The sequence below is a fragment of the Myxine glutinosa genome, chromosome 1 (assembly GCF_964187855.1).
Source record: "Myxine glutinosa chromosome 1, kmMyxGlut1.1, whole genome shotgun sequence".
Lineage (NCBI taxonomy): Eukaryota > Metazoa > Chordata > Myxini > Myxiniformes > Myxinidae > Myxine > Myxine glutinosa.
In genome coordinates this window covers 283,547,781-283,565,756 of record NC_136261.1, presented here as the reverse complement: position 1 = coordinate 283,565,756, position 17,976 = coordinate 283,547,781, and the positions used below count along the sequence as shown (strand labels likewise).

The 17,976-nt window shown below is 44.9% G+C and overlaps 1 protein-coding gene across 5 annotated transcripts in view; it reads left to right on the top strand.

The window, feature by feature from the left end:
* GPHN (gephyrin) overlaps nt 1-17,976 on the top strand; it is a 327,486-nt gene that overhangs the window by 116,606 nt on the left and 192,904 nt on the right. For all 5 annotated transcript variants that reach the window (XM_078767069.1, XM_078767054.1, XM_078767066.1 and 2 more), the window contains exon 5: nt 17,835-17,929. In XM_078767069.1, coding sequence (XP_078623195.1) covers nt 17,835-17,929 — 95 coding nt within the window. The remainder of the gene's footprint in view (nt 1-17,834; nt 17,930-17,976) is intronic.

Sequence of the window (17,976 nt, the reverse complement as noted above, 5' to 3'; positions counted from 1 at the left end):
TGCAATTGAAACATATTGTACTTGTGCTGTTATACTTTTGTGACCTTAATACAATACTTGTTTTTGGTAACAATTGGTTGGTGTGGTTTCACCATTGGTCATTGACACACATTATAACACATCTTTCTGCCGTGACTCCTTTCGGGGCTCGGAGGTACACCGTGACCGGGGTTTGGGGAGGAGCACGTAACAGAAATTGGGGGCTCATCCGGGACTGAATTCCCGAACATTCCCAAAATTCCCAAATTTGGAATTTTCTAACATTCCCAAATTTTTCAAAAAAAAAGATTGAAATTTTTGTGTGAAGGTTAACAGGTGCTAACTAATAGTCACCATGGTGTTTGACGCAGAAAAGTTTGCGACGTCCCCTAACGAGGCACAGTTCCAGGCGTTAAAAAGATCGGAACTCATGATATTGGCCAAATATTGTAACTTGGAGGTCCGAGTTAGTATGAAGAAAGCAGAGATTCAGACATTGGTGGTAGAATCTCTGGTGGGACAAGGAACATGGGAAGAGGTAGCCTTGGATTGGTTACCAGAGGAAAAAGGAAATGTGGAGCTCTGGAAAATGGAGATGCAACTGCAGAGCCAGGAAAGGTTAAAAGAGTTGGAATGGAAAGCCGAGGAAAGAGCAGAGGAAAGGAGAGCCGAAAAGGAAAGAGCAGAACGGGAACGAGAACTCGAGGAGAGAAGAGCAGCGGAAAGAGCAGAGGAAAGGAAAGCAGAAAAGGAAAGAGCAGAACAGGAACAAGAACTCGAGGAGAGAAGAGCAGAGGAAAGGAGAGCTGAAGAGGAAAGAAGAGCAGAGGAAAGAGCAGAGGAAAGGAGAGCCGAAAGGGAGTTAAAGGAATGAGACATGGATTATCAGAGGGAACTTAAACTCAAGGAGCTGGAATTATTGGGAGAACGGAGAGAAGTAGTATCCATGCCGACTTGTTCGACAACTAGTCAGAACACTTGGGATGTTGGTAGGCATGTGAGGCTGGTTCCACCCTTCAACGAAAAGGAGGTAGCTAAGTTTTTTTTACACTTTGAGAAGGTGGCTCAAATGTTAAAATGGCCTGTGGGGTCCTGGGCTATGTTAGTGCAAAGTGTTCTGGTGGGTAAAGCTCAAGATATCTATTCGGCTTTACCGATTGACCAATGTGCAGATTATGAGATAGTGAAGAAAGCCATTCTCAAAGCCTATAAATTGGTCCCTGAAGCTTACCGACAAAAATTCAGGAATGCCAGGAAGAGGGAGAGTGAGACCCATGTAGAGTTTGCCAGAATGAAGGAAACTATGTTTGATAGGTGGTGTGACTCGAAGGAGATTGGGAAAGACTTCAACCTTTTACGACAATTGATCTTGGTGGAGGAATTCAAACAGTGTGTCCACGTGGACATTAAAGTACATCTGGATGAAAAAAAGGTACCAGAGTTGTATGAGGCAGCAACAGTGGCAGATGACTATGCCTTGACACACAGGATGGGGTTCCACAAACCTAACTTCCCGCCTAGAGTTAGCCAGGGGAGTTATGGTAAATCAGGATCGGAGAACAAATTTTCTTGGAGGCGGCCGAGAGAGGACTATGGGGACAAATCTGATACCGTGACTTTAAGGGATCAGAAGGCTGCAGTTCCAAGGCGTACCTATCTTCCGGGGGGCCCGAGGCAGACCACGAGTTTTTCCTCCGGGCCGACTTGTGCTTTTTGCAAGAAACCTGGGCAATTGATGTCCCAATGTTACGCCCTGAAAAGGAAAAATCAGGAGCGGAGTCAGACTAGTGCAACTCCGAATGCGTTGGCCAATGCGAGAAATCGTCCTTGGAGGACAGTGCCTTGTGAAGGTTCCCATGCCGAAGTTACGGCATCACAGAACAACCTTGTCCAAGAGGGTTACAAACCTTTTATTTCCGAGGCGTTTGTGTCACTGGATGGGGACTTAACGAACCAGAGACCTGTTCGGGTATTGAGGGACACAGGAGCACATCAATCTTTGATGCTTGAGGGCATTTTGCCATTGTCGGAGAAGACGGCAACGGGGGTTAGTGTTCTTTTACAGGGGGTTGGTGGCTATGTTAAAGCTCCTCTTCATGTCATCCATTTAAAGTCTGATTTGGTGTCAGGACCGGTCACTGTGGGGTTACAAGCCACTCTTCCTGTAGAGGGAATCTCTTTTATTATCGGGAATGATTTGGCCGGGGGTCGAGGTTCTGGTAATCCAATGTTGGTTGAAAAGCCCAGTATGGAAAATAACACAGCACAGTTAGAGCAGGAGATTCCTGGTATCTTTCCATCCTGTGCAGTGACTCGTGCTATGGGTAGGAAGTGCTCTGAAGAGAAGGAGAAGGAAGGCGATGTGGATTTGGGTTCCATAGAGATATTGGAGGAAAAGTCTGGAAGAGATAATAGGAAAAGGAGTGACATCAAGGAACCTAAGGAAAAGGTGGCATCTGGACCAAAAGAGGAAATGGAGTGTCCGTCGGAGACATCTGGGAACGAGGCTGAACAAACGGTGCTGGTCCGAAAGAGACTTGTTGAAGAACAACACAGAGATTCGGAGCTCCGGAGTTTGATTGATAAAGCCATTACAGAGGAAGAGGCTATGAAGATATCTGTTGGCTACTTCATGAAAGGAGAAATACTCATGAGGAAATGGAGACCACCGGAGGTGCCAGCAAATGATGAGTGGAAAGTTCATTACCAAATTGTGGTGCCACCGCCGTACCGGAAGGAGATATTGAGTTTGGCGCATGAGACACCTCTGGCCGGGCACCCTGGAGTGAACAAGACATGTGACAGAATATTGGTACATTTTTTCTGGCCAGGATTGCGACGTGATGTGGCGGAGTTCTGTAAATCTTGCCATTCTTGCCCGCTGGTGGGAAAACCTCATCAGAAAGTCCCATCCACACCTTTAAAACCAATTCCAGCTTTTGAAGAGCCATTCAGCCGAGTCATTATTGACTGTGTCGGCCCTTTACCTAAAACTAAGGCTGGACATCAGTATTTGTTGACCATCATGTGCGCTTCCACGAGGTTCCCAGAAGCAGTGCCTCTTAGAAAAATTACTGCGGCAGTTATTGCGAAGGCCTTGATTAAATTTTTCACTTTGGTGGGCCTACCTAAGCTCATCCAGTCTGATCAGGGTTCCAATTTCATGACAACACTTTTTCAGCAAGTGGTACACCTGTTGGGAGTGGAGCAAGTAAGATCAAGTACTTACCATCCCGAGCGCCAAGGGGCCTTGGAAAGGTTTCACCAGACATTGAAGAATATGATCAGAACGTATTGTTTTGAATGTGACAAGGATTGGGATGAGGGAATACCCTTATTGTTGTTTGCTACGAGGGAATCTGTTCAGGAGTCATTGGGGTTCAGTCCTTTTGAACTTGTGTTTGGACACGCAGTGCGAGGACCATTGAAATTTGTGAAAGAACAGTGGCTACAGGAGGAGTCACAGTCGACAGTGGTAGAGTATGTGTCAACGGTTAGGCACAGATTGGCAAAGGCTTGTGAAGTTGCGAGAAGAAACTTGAAAGTGACACAGGATAAAATGAAAGTGAGACATGACAAGAAATCTCAGATAAGAAATTTCAGTCCTGAGGACCGACTGTTAGTGTTGCTTCCTGTTGCAGGTCAGCCACTACAGGCTAGATATTTTGGTCCCTATGCAATCGAAAGGAGGGTTAATGAAACAGATTACGTGGTGACAACTCCCGACCGACAGGAAAAAACGGCAGCTGTGTCATGTCAACCGACTGAAGAAATATTATGAGAGGAAGCATGGGGAAAAAATGGTTCCTGTCTCACCTGTCGTGCCTGTAGTCGGGGTGCAAGAGAATCCAGAGGTTGAGGCCGATGTAAAGTTTGATAATATTGATGACCAGGCTTGTCCCAGATTGACGAACATGGAGGTGTTGAGTAATTTAGATGAGAAATTAGGTCATTTGACGAGGGAACAACAAGGACAACTATCCAGCCTAATTTTTGAGTTTGCACATTTGTTCACAGATGTACCTGGTCGTACTGACTTGGTATATCATGATATCGAGGTGGGGGAAGCCACTCCTGTGAAGCAACACCCCTATCGGATGAACCCTGTGAAGATGGAGTATCTTCGGAAGGAGGTTCAGTATATGTTGGAGAATGACATAATCGAACCAAGCAGCAGTGAATGGAGCTCACCATGCGTGTTGGTTCCAAAATCCGATGGCAGTTTTCGCTGTTGTACGGATTTAAAACGGTTTAATGCAGTGACCAAGACCGACTCATATCCCATCCCGAGGATTGATGACTGCATTGATAGAATAGGCCCAGCTAAATTTGTAACTAAATTTGACTTGCTGAAAGGATATTGGCAGATTCCTCTTACTGATAGAGCCAAGGAAAGCTCGGCTTTAGTCACACCAAATGGGTTGTATCAGTACAAGGTTCTTCCCTTTGGATTGAAAAACGGGCCTGCTACATTTCAACGGCTGATTAATAAGCTTATTGCAGACCTTGAGGGGGTGGAGGCTTATCTGGATGATATCATCATCCACACCATGACCATGGAAGATCATCTTAAACAAATTCATGCATTTTTCAAGAAACTGACCGAGGCAGGGTTGACCATCAACTTATCTAAGAGTGAGTTTGTAAAAGCACAGGTGGTGTTCCTAGGCCATGTACTAGGTCAGGGTCAGGTGCAACCAGTGACAGCCAAGATAGAAGCCATTGATCGCTTCCAAGTTCCAAAAGGGAAGAAGGAGCTTATGAGATTCTTGGGTATGGCTGGTTGGTGCCGGTGGTTCTGCAGGAATTTTTCTGATGTGGTAGCCCCTTTAACGAATTTGCTGAGGAAAGAGACCAAGTTTGTTTGGGATGACAAATGTCAGGCTGCCTTTGCCCACGTCAAAGCGATATTAATGAGCTCTCATGTCCTAGCAGCCCTGGATTTTCAGGAACCATTCAAGTTGGCCATTGATGCAAGTGATGGGGGGGCTGGGGCAGTTCTATTACAGGAAGATGGTGATGGCGTGGATCACCCGGTGTGCTACTATTCGAAAAATGTTTAACAAACATCAGGCAAATTATGCCACTGTGGAAAAAGAGACCCTTGCTCTCCTGCTAGCACTTCAGCATTATGAGGTGTATCTGGGAACTACTACCTTTCCTATAAAAGTCTTCACTGATCACAACCCCTTAACCTTCATTCAAAAAATGAAAAATAAAAATCAGAGGTTGATGAGATGGAGTTTGGCTTTGCAGGAGTTCAACTTGGAAATTGAGCATGTAAAGGGCAGGGACAATGTCGTTGCTGATGCTTTATCCAGAGTAAACCAACTTTGAAAATTCCTGTAGGTTGTTTGGAAGTTTTGTTGCTTTCTTCTGGGGAATATTAATTATTGTTGCTCACGCGAGTTGATCATTTGGGTGTGAGTTTTACTTTTGTTTGTTAAAAAGGGTTTTTGCATGAAAAGAAAGTTTTCACTATGTTCCAACTTTCTTTCTTGAGGGTGGGGAGTGTTACGGATTCGTCACTTCTGTCGTTGTGGTTTTCATCCACTGTCAGCATTTTTGGTTCCATGTACTATTATTGTTATCGTTTAAGTGAAATGGAGATAACTGTTTTCAAAAGGTAAAAAATTAGTGTTTAAAAAGAAACCGGAAACCGGATCGGGAGAAACCGGAAGAAGAAGAGGAGGAAGGGAAAAAAAAGGGGGAGCAAGTGAGGTCGGGAAGAAAAGCCGAGCTGCTTTGAGGTCTCGAGGAGACGCTGGCGAACGGGGGTCACGAGTTTTTACCATTGTATTTTGTTATATTTATGGTCTAGTATTAATCTGTGATTTGAATGATGCTGTTTGGAATGAAAATATAGTGAGATTGAGTTTAAATCAGAATGAAGAAGTGATGTAAGGATTTCCACCCATGACATTCATCCATTCGCCATATGCAGTTTTGCCATTAGCTAACACATTAACATGTTTTGCCCCTCCCCCATTTTCCCCTTGCCTTCCACCTTTTGCCCTGTTCAAGTGACTCTTGGTCGTCCCTCTAGGCTCCCTCTCCCCATTGGTATTTTTGTGAATATAAGATTGTTCTTCACGGTTCTGTTTCAATATGTTTAAACTTTCCCCTGGAATGTTTTATTCAGTCGTATATTGCAACACGCTGTTTTTCTTCTTAAAAGGCTCCTTTCAATTTCCTCTTCAACTCATTCCATTTCAAAAAAATATTCAATCTCTTATGATTCCAAATCACTCCATGCTCTAAATTCTCATTCATTCCACCCCTCCTCCATCGTTCTTAAATGGATCGCTAACTTGAAAATCACAACAAACCCAATTTGTTTTCAATGTTCATCTTTCATTAATCATCCACTTTCTAAACTCCGCCCTTACCCCTCCCCTCCAAATCTCCCCACTTGCCCCTCCCCTCCTGAACTCCCCCCTTGCCCCTCCCCTCCTAAACTCCCCCCTGCCCCTCCCCTCCAAATCTCCCCCCTTGCCCCTCCCCTCCAAATCTTCCCCCCTTGCCCCTCCCCTCCTAATCTCCCCCATTGCCCCTCCCCTCCTAAACTCCCCCCTTGCCCTTCCCCTCCTAAACTCCCCCCTTGCCCCTCCCATTCAAAACTCTCCCCCAACCCCTCCCCTTCAAATCTCCCCCCCAACCATCCCTCCCAAATTCTCCCTCCTCCCACCTCCTTCTCAAAGCTGCCTCCTCCCCACTTCGTCTCCCTTCTATCTCATACCTCCACCTCCCCCAACCTTCTACTTTCCTCTGCCCCCCCCCCCCCTCAAACAACCCCTCACTGTGCCTCATCCCATCACCATCAAACCTTTCGTCCTCCTCATCCTTCCCTTTCTTGTAACTCTTCTGTAATCTCTGACACACTATCAACTGCTCTTCCTACCTCCCCCTCTCACCCTTCATCTGACCCTACCCCCTCCCCCCCCCCCTGTCCTTCACCCGATGCTCCCCCTCTCTCCTCATTAACGGTATGGACCTCAAACATCCGGGGCCTTCGCTCAAACCTGATTGATCTCTCCATTCAGGTTGCTTCTGACAATCCAGACTTGATCTGCTTCACAGAAACTTTCCTCCTTCAAGATGTCTCTGATTCCTTAATATCTCTTCCTGGTTACTCCCTCCTCCGGTACGATAGACCTGAGCCTCGTCCTGTTGGTGGGGTGGCTATCTTTATCAAAAACTCTCTTCCTCACTCTCCCTGCACTGCCCTCTCTCCACCCCACGCCCAGGAGTACCTCTGGCTATGGCTTCCTCTCTGCTCCCACCTTTTGTTCATATGTGTTCTGTACCGTCCTCCAAACAGTGATGACTCCATTTACATTTCGCTGTCGGACAAAATGGACCAACTTCTATCAACTCATCCAAACTCTCTCTTCCTCATAAGTGGCGACTTCAACTGTCATCATGCCAGCTGGCTGGGTGTGGGTTCATCTTTCACCAGCCATGGCACCTCAGCAAAGGACTTCTGCGACTCATTGGGACTGACACAATCTGTCAATTTCCCGACCCGGATCTCAGTCAATGGAGTATCTTCTCCTCTGGACTTGGTTATGACTAACGTCCCTGCAAATGTCTGCTGCTCTTCTTCTGCTCCAATCGGTTCTTCTGATCATGTGCTTGTTAAAGTGGACATCTCTCTGGCCATTCTCAGAGAGCCTCCTCAGCGCCGACGAGTCTGGCATTTCACTCAGGCCGACTGGCACGGTCTGCAAGCAGCCATCAATCATCTGGACTGGTCTCCCATCTCTACTGCCTCTGACATCAATTCTTCCTGGGAATTCTTCCAAAGCAAACTGCTCTCTCTCATGCACAGATTTATCCCATCTCGTCTTCAGTTGTCTTACCCTTCCTCCCATCCAGGGTACACTGAATCTTGTGGTGAGGCAGTTGCCCTGAAACAACTTGCCTTTGCCTCTTGGAAGGCAAATCCAACTGAAGGCAATCTCAGTTCCTTCCGCCAAGCTCGGAACAAGTGTGTGTCTACCCTCAGGAGTGCCAGGAAGCACTATCTCTCCACACTCAAGATTGAACTCTCAAACCTGTCTCCTTCCTCCAAATCCTGGTGGCGTCTGATCAAATCCGTTTCTGGTGTTTGTTCCCCCTCCATCCCCTCCCTTACCTCAAATGGCTACACAGTTGACACCGCACGTGACAAAGCCGAATGCCTCAACTCTGTGTTTGCCTCAAAATCTTGTGTCCCAAACCCATCTCTCTCTGTTCCCACCTTTCCCAGTCGAACCCAACTGCTCCTGGACTCTGTGTCCTTCTCTCCTGACAAGGTGGAGAAGTTTTTATCAAACCTCAACTCTGATTCTGCAACTGGACCAGACGGCATCAGCCCACGGGTCCTAAAATCCTCCTCTGCCACTCTATCTCACCCTCTCTCTGTTCTTTTCACGCTCTCTTTTGCTCAAGGTCATCTGCCAGCATCTTGGAAATCAGCAAACATTACCGCTTTACACAAAAAAGGTGCAAAAACAGATCCTTGCAACTACAGACCAATCAGCCTGCTTCCAATTATCAGCAAAGTCATGGAATCCATCATTGCTTCGGATATCAAATCCTTCCTCTTCTCCAATGGCTTGATCTCTGATCATCAATTTGGATTCAGACCACATTCTGCTCTGGACATGTTGCTTCTGCTGTCTCAACAATGGATGGAGGTCCTCAATGCCAAACAGGAAATCAGAGCTGTCTCACTTGACATATCACATGCCTTCGATACGGTCTGGCACCCAGCTCTGCTCACCAAACTCTCCTCCCATGGTATCCATGGAAATCTCCACTCATAGCTTGCGGACTTCCTCTCTGGTCGTAGGCAACGTGTGGCTCTGAATGGATTTGTCTCATCTCCCCTTCCTGTTCTGGCTGGAGTTCCCCAAGGTAGTGTTCTGGGCCCTGTGCTATTTCTGGTCTTCATCAATGATCTCTCCGACTCTCTGGAAAATCCTCTCTATCTCTTTGCTGATGACTCCACTATCTGCCGCTCCATTCCTCATCCCTCAGATCGGCAGTCTGCAGCCTTCTCACTCTCTGCAGACCTGGACAAAATCACAGACTGGTCAAACAAGTGGAACATGTCTTTCAATCCTGACAAATCTCACACTCTTACAATGTCTCTCTGAAAGGACTGACTGGAAAACCCTCCCATCTACTTTCTCAACAATCCTCTCCAAGAAGTTCTGTCGCTCAAGCTTTTGGGTCTCACTATCTCCCATTATCTTTCTTGGGAAAACCACATTTCCAAGCTCGCCTCCAAAGCCAGTCGCCGCCTGGGCATCCTCCGTCGTGCGAAGTCCTTCCTTGGCACACCTGAGCTCCTCACCACATACAAGGCTTTCATCCACAGCTCAATGGAATACTGTTCCCACCTCTGGGCTGGTGCTGCTGCCTCACACCTAGATCGGCTTCACTCTGTTGATGCCAAAGCTTTCAGAATCATTGGAATCTCCTGCGATGAAGTTAACTCCGGAGGCCTTTCACTCACTCACCACAGGCAGGTTGGTGGTCTTTCTGTCTTCTACCGACTCCTCTCCGGCCTTGCTCCCCCAGCTCTCTCTGTGCCCTGTCCCCCCAATATTCCTTCAGGTCGCACAAGATCTGCCTGCAACCCTCTTATGGTTAAACTGCCAAAATCTAGGCTCTCTGCTCACCTTCACTCTTTCATTCCCATTTTCTCCCACCTCTGGAACAAACTCCCCCACTCCCTTCAATCCCACTCCTCCCTCCAGGTCTTTAAAACAGCTGTTCACCACCATCTCTTATCTTCCCCCATCCAAAACCTTGATCTTTTCTTCCCCCGCTAATTCACCCCAGAGTCCTTGCAGTGTTCATATTGTTGCGGATATGAGGACTGTATTTTTTTTTTATTGTGCGCTTTATTATTATTATTGTTTATTCTGCGCCTCCTGCCTCCGGAGTTGTGTAAAGATAAAAAGGGCGTCTCGGTAGTTATTCCATGAAACACCACATTGCAGGACCCGATAAAACCCTTGTTCAGTAGCTTATATCTTATTATGTGTTTTAGAGTAAGGCCTTGTCTTCCATTAAAATGACACTTCATTGCACCGAGTAAAAGAGATAGATTCCCTTCATTCCCATTCCCAAAAAACCTCCATTTCCCCTTTCGTAATGGCCAAGCCTCAATTTGGCAATTACATCCCCTCCAAAGCCGCCATTGACCACGAGGCAGGGTTGGGGAAGAAAGGCGGGTCTCCACCTCGTCATAGAGGGGAGGAGTAAGTCGGCCCCGCTCATCCAACCCAGAACGAGGGGTTTGGCTTGAGAGGGCAGAGAGAGAATGCTTGGGGGAGGTTCGCAAAGGGTGAAGGGCGGGGCCTATATAACCCGCCGTGGGGACGCTCCCCGAAAAAAAAAAAAGGCGACAAGCAGATGAGTCCAAGAGAGTTGCAAAAAGGTCCAAGGCTGAGCTGAGCTGTGTGGTGGGGTGCAAAGGAAAGAGCTGGGTCGTCAGAGCAGAGCTGAGTTGTGAGGTCCAAAAGCAGAGGTCATCCAGGGAAGCGCAAAAGCCTGCTATTCGTCACCTTGCTCGCCAGCGGCAGCGTCTACAGCAGCAGCAGCAACAACGCTCGCCAGCCGCTCCGGGGCCTGGATGGCAGTTCGGAGCAGGGCCGCGAAGGAACGGCGGCTGCAGAACGTGCGGATCGTGCTGCCGGACCCAGTGGACTTTCCTCTCCTTCCAGTCAATCCACTCTGCAATTCCCCGCGTGAGTCTGTGTCTTCGTTTGTTCTGTCCTGGGTATTAAGTAAGCCTGTTAGATAAGCTAGTAATTTGCACTGTGTCGCCTGCATCTCATGTCCCCTGTAAATAATCGTGACTGTTCTTCTTGCTTGTGTATGTGTACATAATAAACCCCGTTACTCTTCTGTACGTCTTCTTCTTCCTCTTTGCATTCGGTCGCTTTAGAGTTTTCCAGATTGAGTATCTGTGGCGCGATACGGCCAACGTTTGGGTGAATCGGGTGAATCTGGTTTAGTCAGGGAACAACTGTTCGGCCGCGGTTACACCACCGCTCGGTAAAAAATAACATCTAATCCGCGGACCGTAACAATATGTTTTATTCCTCTCCCACCTCCCCCCAAGTCCTCCCGATGTCCCTGCTCTCAAATGTTGTGTTTGTGTCCTTCCCCCTCTCTCCCCATCTTGTCTGCCGCTCCCCTTGTTTTTTGTGTTTTGTGACGGTTTGACTTTTTGTGTGATTAATGTTAGCTCTTTCACGAGCCTCGATCATGTATCCAAAAATAAAAAAAATAAAAAAATATAGACTGGGTATCGAAACATTCAGCTGCAGTAAGTTCTTTTTGCCCAAGTCCTTCATGAACCGGATGTCAATGCCTGATGTTTGACTGAAGGTGGCACAGGAATGTGGAATTTATTGGTTCCATGGTTTGCCATTCACCGTTTTCTGCCCAAGTCATTCACAAACCAGCTGTCCATGCCTGACGTTCAACTGAAGGTGTCACAGGAATTTGGATTTTATTAGTGCAAACCTTTTTTTCTGAAATATCGGCCTCCATTCCGTACTTAGTACGGGTACCTCACAAGTATTATGCTATCATCATTACTGCTCAACGTTGACAATCGGAAGCATGTGACATACGTGAGAAAAATCAGTTTAGTTGTCAAATCACATCACGGAAGCAAGTGGCATCCACTGGCACACAGATGTTTCAAATATGGTTCTTGTTTTAGCTTTAACTGCCATGTCAAAAGGAAAGCAGGTACCAACACATGAATGATTTACAATAACAAAAGGAAGGAAGTAAGCCAAAAGTGTTTTTGTAACTTGCTTCCTTTTGTCAAAGTTGGGCAGATTAATGTTGCTATTACTTTTGTAAGTTTATCTTAACATGGGTACACACCTTAACACGCATTTCGCCCAAGGCAGAAAACCCCCTTGAAGAGGGGTTGGGGGGCGGAAGGGGGGTCACTACAACCTCCATTATGTGACCCTTAGTCCTCCTTCAAGTTTGGTTGAGATTGGATAAGTAATGACCGAATGTATCGCGGTCAGAGGCAGACAGATACAAAATTGCGTATTTTGGTATGATTCATTCTATTTCTTGCTTTTGCTTTTCTTTTATCTCTTTTGCTCTTTATTTCTCTCTTTTTCTTTGTCTCTCTGTCTAAGGAGAAGTTAAATTATTGCAGATATTTTTCTGTAAGGTTCACTTGGCTATGCCTTTGAGGGTTGTGGAGTAGCAGCTGAAACCCGAATCCTATCCAGGTTCCTCCTGATGACTCCATCTTTTCTCTTTACTTATTTGGGTTCCTTCTGATGACTCTAATGCAGTAATTAGTCTTCCGTTTGATTTTGTTTGTACCATATCATGATGCTCACTGACAGACCTCTGGTAGCTTTTACCTGTTGCTGCGTTTAAGCCCGGGGGGTACCTGCTGAAAACTATCTATCCGGGTTCTTCCCGACATCTTTGCTCTTTACTTCTTTGGGTTCCTTCTGATGACTCCAATGCAGTAATTAGTCTTCCGTTTGATTTTGTTTGTACCATATCATGATGCTCACTGACAGACCTCTGGTAGCTTTTACCTGTTGCTGCGTTTAAGCCCGGGGGGTACCTGCTGAAAACTATCTATCCGGGTTCTTCCCGACATCTTTGCTCTTTACTTCTTTGGGTTCCTTCTGATGACTCCAATGCAGTATTTGGTTTTCTGTTTGATCACAGAAGGCACAACCCTCCTCATCCCAAAATCAGAAGAAACACAACTACCTCACAAATATCCTCCAATAACATGTCTACCAACAACATACAAATTACTGACGGGATTTATCACAGAAATGATGTACCACCACCTGATATAATTGACATTTCAAAAAATTTGGCTTTTATTTGACATTAGAAATTTATTTTGTCAATACAAGGGGGTCGAAGGGGGGGCTTCACATATGCAGTGCCCAGGGCCCTAGGGTGTCTTAATCCAGCCCTGCGTTCAGGTTTGAGGGAGGACACTAATTCTCTCCATGTTAATTTGTATCATGTATCGTTGCTCCTGGTGGGAGGGTGTATTACAAATCATAATAAAATCCCCCAAATCTGGGAAAATGAACCTTTCCTTAATTCTGGATGAAATAACCTGTGCATAAGGATTGGTTCATTGCTAGTTTTGTTCAATTCAAGAGACAGAACCTCTTCTAGTCACTGACCATGGAAATATGTGCGTTCATTTGATCCGTATGGAGTTACAAAGTAAAATGTATCATACAATCTGTGGAATCTAAAACTCTAATCATTATTGGTGTCTCTCACGATGAAGCTGAAGCAAAGGCCTATTGGCCGCATGTGCAGGCAGCTAATTGGCCTCTGTTTTTTGTTTTTTTCGCCACTTCTACTCTTGTCCTTCTGCTCTCTCAGCCCTCCAACCCTTGCCAGCATCTCCAGGATGCAAGTATTCTTCCAGTACCCCCCTCTTGGTTATTCTCTTGTTACAGACCTCCACTATTTTGTTCCTCTTTCCCCCGTTTTACGGAACTGCCTTGCTGAGACTGTTCAATCCCATTCCTCCCTCCATGGCTTAAAGCAGGTGGTGCACTACTATCCCAAGTCATTTCTTTATCCGCAATCTTTTCTATCCCCATTATCTTTACCTACCTGGACCCTCGAGTTACTTGCAGATACATGTTTTCCCTCCCCTCCTTTCTCTACTCCTTTACTGTTCACTCATTCTCATTCTCTTGTTTATTATGTCAAACTGTCCCCCCACTGCCCATTCATTGCCTTTATACCCTATGCCATCTTGCTCTCAATGAGCCTCAATCTTGTATTGAAAAATAACCTTGTGTCAATGTCATTTACCTGCTGGGTTATGTTATTTTGTGAGGCAGATGTTGGTTTGCATGTGTTACCCCAATCTAGAACAAAGTACTTACAATAAAGTTGTTCAGCCATTCCACAATATTACCTTAACGATGCCCCTCTGGAACTCATCCATAACAAACATAACCAGCATAACCAGTACATACATAACCAGGAGCTCAATAACTCGGCTAACTTGTGTTGTCTCAATGAATCTCTTTGATTTCTGTATGAATCGTACCATTAAGTGTTCTCCTTGAGATGTTGTTTTCTTCTCGGCTTATTTTGCATTAGCCACTTTTCTGGTGGCAATGCACACTGGATAATTTATGTCTCTTGTAAAGACTTGCTGATGACGGTGTATGTCAAGATGGTGTACTGGGTGTTGGAAATGCATTAGTTGCATAGCTCTCCCTGGGCACTCACATGAAGTTGATAGTTGGCTTTGTGTCATATTTTTCGTGACGTTATTATAACCAATTACTATCATGTTCTCACTTCCGGCATAGCCACAGCAGCAGGTTTTGGTGCAACAAGCAAAGGGCATGTCATGCTCAGCCTCAAAGAGACTGCTACTGTCATAGCCAAAAATATTGGCACCCTTGCACTTTTTTCAAATAATGCACCATTTCTTCCAGAAAATTGTTGAAATTAAAAAATCTTTTGGTATCCACATATGTATTTCTTTTGTTTGCATTGGAACAAAAAAAAAACATAGGGGCAATACCCCTGGTGCTCACCTGGTAGAAAAAAAACCGTATACTGCACTGACTAAAAGTATTTTAAACCAATTTCAATGATTGCTAGAAGACAGGGTGGCATCTAGAATCATACTAGCATAATAATAAGACTTTAAACAAACAACAAAATACAACATTAACATTTAAACATTTAAACAAACAACAAACAAAAAAATAGCTATTTTGGGGGGAACACCCCACTCCTCCCCCAACCACCTATACCTCCTCAGACCCCAATTTTTCTAATGCCTTCAACAAACATTTGGTACATCACGGGTGATGAAGGTTGTGGTGAAGTTTCATCAAAATTGCATGTGTAGTTTCTGAGAAGAAAGCAAATACCTATTTTTGGGGGCAACCCCCCCTAGACCCCCAAAGGAGCAGATTTTTTTAATGCCGTGAACAAACATTGGTACAGCGTGGGTGATGTAGGTTGTGGTCAAGTTTGATTGAAGTCGTGTGTGTAATTTCAGAGGAAAAAGCAAATGTATTTTTTGGGGGGGGGTGGGGTGGGGCAGACCTGGATCCACTTTGACCCCCTTAAACCGCGATTTTTGTAATGCCGTGAACAAACTTTAGTCACAACACAACAAATATCATTTGTGCCAAATTTTGTCACAATCCCCTCAGCGGTTTCTGAGAGGAAGTTTCAAGTGTTTACGGACTGACGGACGGACGGACTGACGGACTGACCAGTGATGAAATCAGGAGATTACCAAAATAAAGAAACCAGTGAATTGTCAGAGGAGGTGAGACACAAGATTGTAGCCAAGCATGGACAATCTCAAGGCTACAAGTCCATCTCCAGAGACCTTGATGTTTTTGTTTCCACCGTACGCAATGTTTTCAGGAAGTTTAAGGCCCATGGCACTGTACCCAACTTCCCTGGACGTGGCCGCAAGAGAAAGCTTGATCGAAGATTGCAGCAAAGGATTGTTTGAATGGTGGAGAAAGCATGAATGCCTTCAGACACAAGGTACGACAGTTTCAACTGGCACCATCCGTCGCCAACTCAATGTAAGGGGGTTCTATGGTAGGAGACCCAGGAGGACCCCACTGCTAAGAGAGAGACATAAGAAAGCCCGACTGGAGTTTTCCAAAGCACACCTGAACAAGCCAAAATCCTTTTGGGAGAATGTCCTGTGGACAGATGAGACCAAATTAGAGCTTTTTGGTAAAGCACATCATCTCTATGTTTACAGAAAACAAAATGAAGACTTCAAAGTAAAGAACACCTCCCTACAGTGAAACATGGATGAGGTTCAGTGATATTTTGGGGTTGCTGTGCTACCTCTGACACTGGGTGCCTTGAATGTGTGCATGGCATCATGAAATCAGGAGATTACCAAAGCATTTTGGAGCGCAATGTTCAACCCAGTGCCAGAAGATCTGAAAACAGCAGTTGGGAGAAGGCACCCTTCAAATCTGGGAGAACTGGCATAAGGCATGTGGGCGAAACTGCCAGTAGAGAGGTGAAGGAAGCTCATTCATGGCTACAGGAAGCACTTGACTGTAGTTATTTTGTCCAAAGGCCGTGCTACCAAATATTAAGTTGAGGGTGTCAATAATTTTGTCAATGCCATTTCTGTTTATTGTCTGATTTAAAAGGATATATTAAGTTCTGAATCAAAAACAAAGGTTCTGTAATATTAACAGTGAAAATAGAATTGTGGAGACCAAATACTTTTGTCATTTTCAACTTATTTTTCGAGAAAATTAGGAGTTATTTCAAAAAGGTGCATGGTGCCATTATTTTTGGCCACGACTGTAGATGATAACTCCATTTATATATATGCAAGTCACTGTGCTAAATTCGACCTTGTATCCACCAGAGCACATCATGCATGAGAGAAACCGAACCTTGCCATAGTACTCCAGGTGGTTGTTGGGTTTCGGGCTGGCATTGCTTCATTTTCACTGAGCTATTGGACATCAAAAGCTGGAAGAACCTTTTAAGGTGCTCCATCCATGTTCGATACTCTGGGTGTTGGCTGCTGCCTTTTCCATAGTCATGACGATGCCACTTGCTTCATCCTTGATGGCCTTGGAGTTGTCAGTTACGATGCCTTGAATTTATGGAAGGAAAAAAGGAAGTTGGGAGGGGTGATTTTCAAGTAATTAGTTATGCAAGTATAACTTGATCTTTATTATCCTGAGCTGCACAGCCACCTTCTGTTCATCCACTTGATGCAGAGACACAAGGCAGAGAGCCAGATAAAAAGGATGAGCCAAATATGAAAGATCTCTCCATAGATTACAAAAGACAACAACCCATCATGATAAATGTGGAAGTCTGTTTTTAACGATTCGTTTTCAATGCAAATTTTTGTCTTAAAGCATTGTCAGCAGGATAAATCAACTTAAAAGGCAGGACCTCCCACCAAGCAACTTGTATATTACGTGAAACCACATAGGATGAACAGAAGCAGGAAGCAGTGTGAAGCAGATTACCACATTTACATAATCCAACAAATCATCAGTGATGTCAAAATTGCTTGACTAATCAAATGAAAGATTAAACAAACTGGAGAAACCTGCCAAAACCAAACTGAATTTATCATTCCTAAGAAAGAAATGTCTATATATTCCCAAAAACAACAACAAAAATCAAAATGTGCAAAACTGTGGTTTAAGCATCAGTCTTCATTAATTAACGTGGTTTACATGATCCTTCTTGTTGTGAGCTTTCTTATTGACACAATATATCTGCCAATAAAAAGTTTTTAAAAGCTTAGATTAAGATGAGCAAAAGTTATTCCAGCTATTTTCCTTTTCAGATGATATCTTCCTAAAACTAGAACGCCACTCAGTAGAGCGCATACTCCCGCCGTGGGTGGCCGCTGCTGAGCCCTATCTCCCAATGGTAACAAATCCTTCAAAAAATTCCTGGATCCGGAATAATATCCTGAGCTTCACCAAAAACTAATCAATTCTTCCTTATCCCAAGGGCAATTATCCCACCAACTTTCATCCAAATCCGTTCAGAACTTTTCCAGATATCTTGTTCATGAACATACGAACACACACACACACACACACACACACACACACACACACGGACGGACACGATCAAATGCATTACTCCCTGGTAGGAGTAATAACCATATCTGGCTGTAAAAAAAAGTATCAATTTTTGAATACATTTCTGCTGGTCTTAACTTGCATAAGAAAGTGATACCAATAAATCACTTAAGGTAAATAATCTGTATGAGATTTTTTTGAAGTTTATTTCTGCTTTTCTTTGGTCTTTCTAACTACCCATAGGCCACGAGAGAAGTCATTGAGCGTGAGGCTCCAGGAATGGCGCTTGCCATGCTGATGGGTTCTCTCAACGTGACTCCACTTGCCATGCTTTCACGGTACTTGCAGTAATGGTGTCATTGTGTTGTTCATTATTCGAGAACTT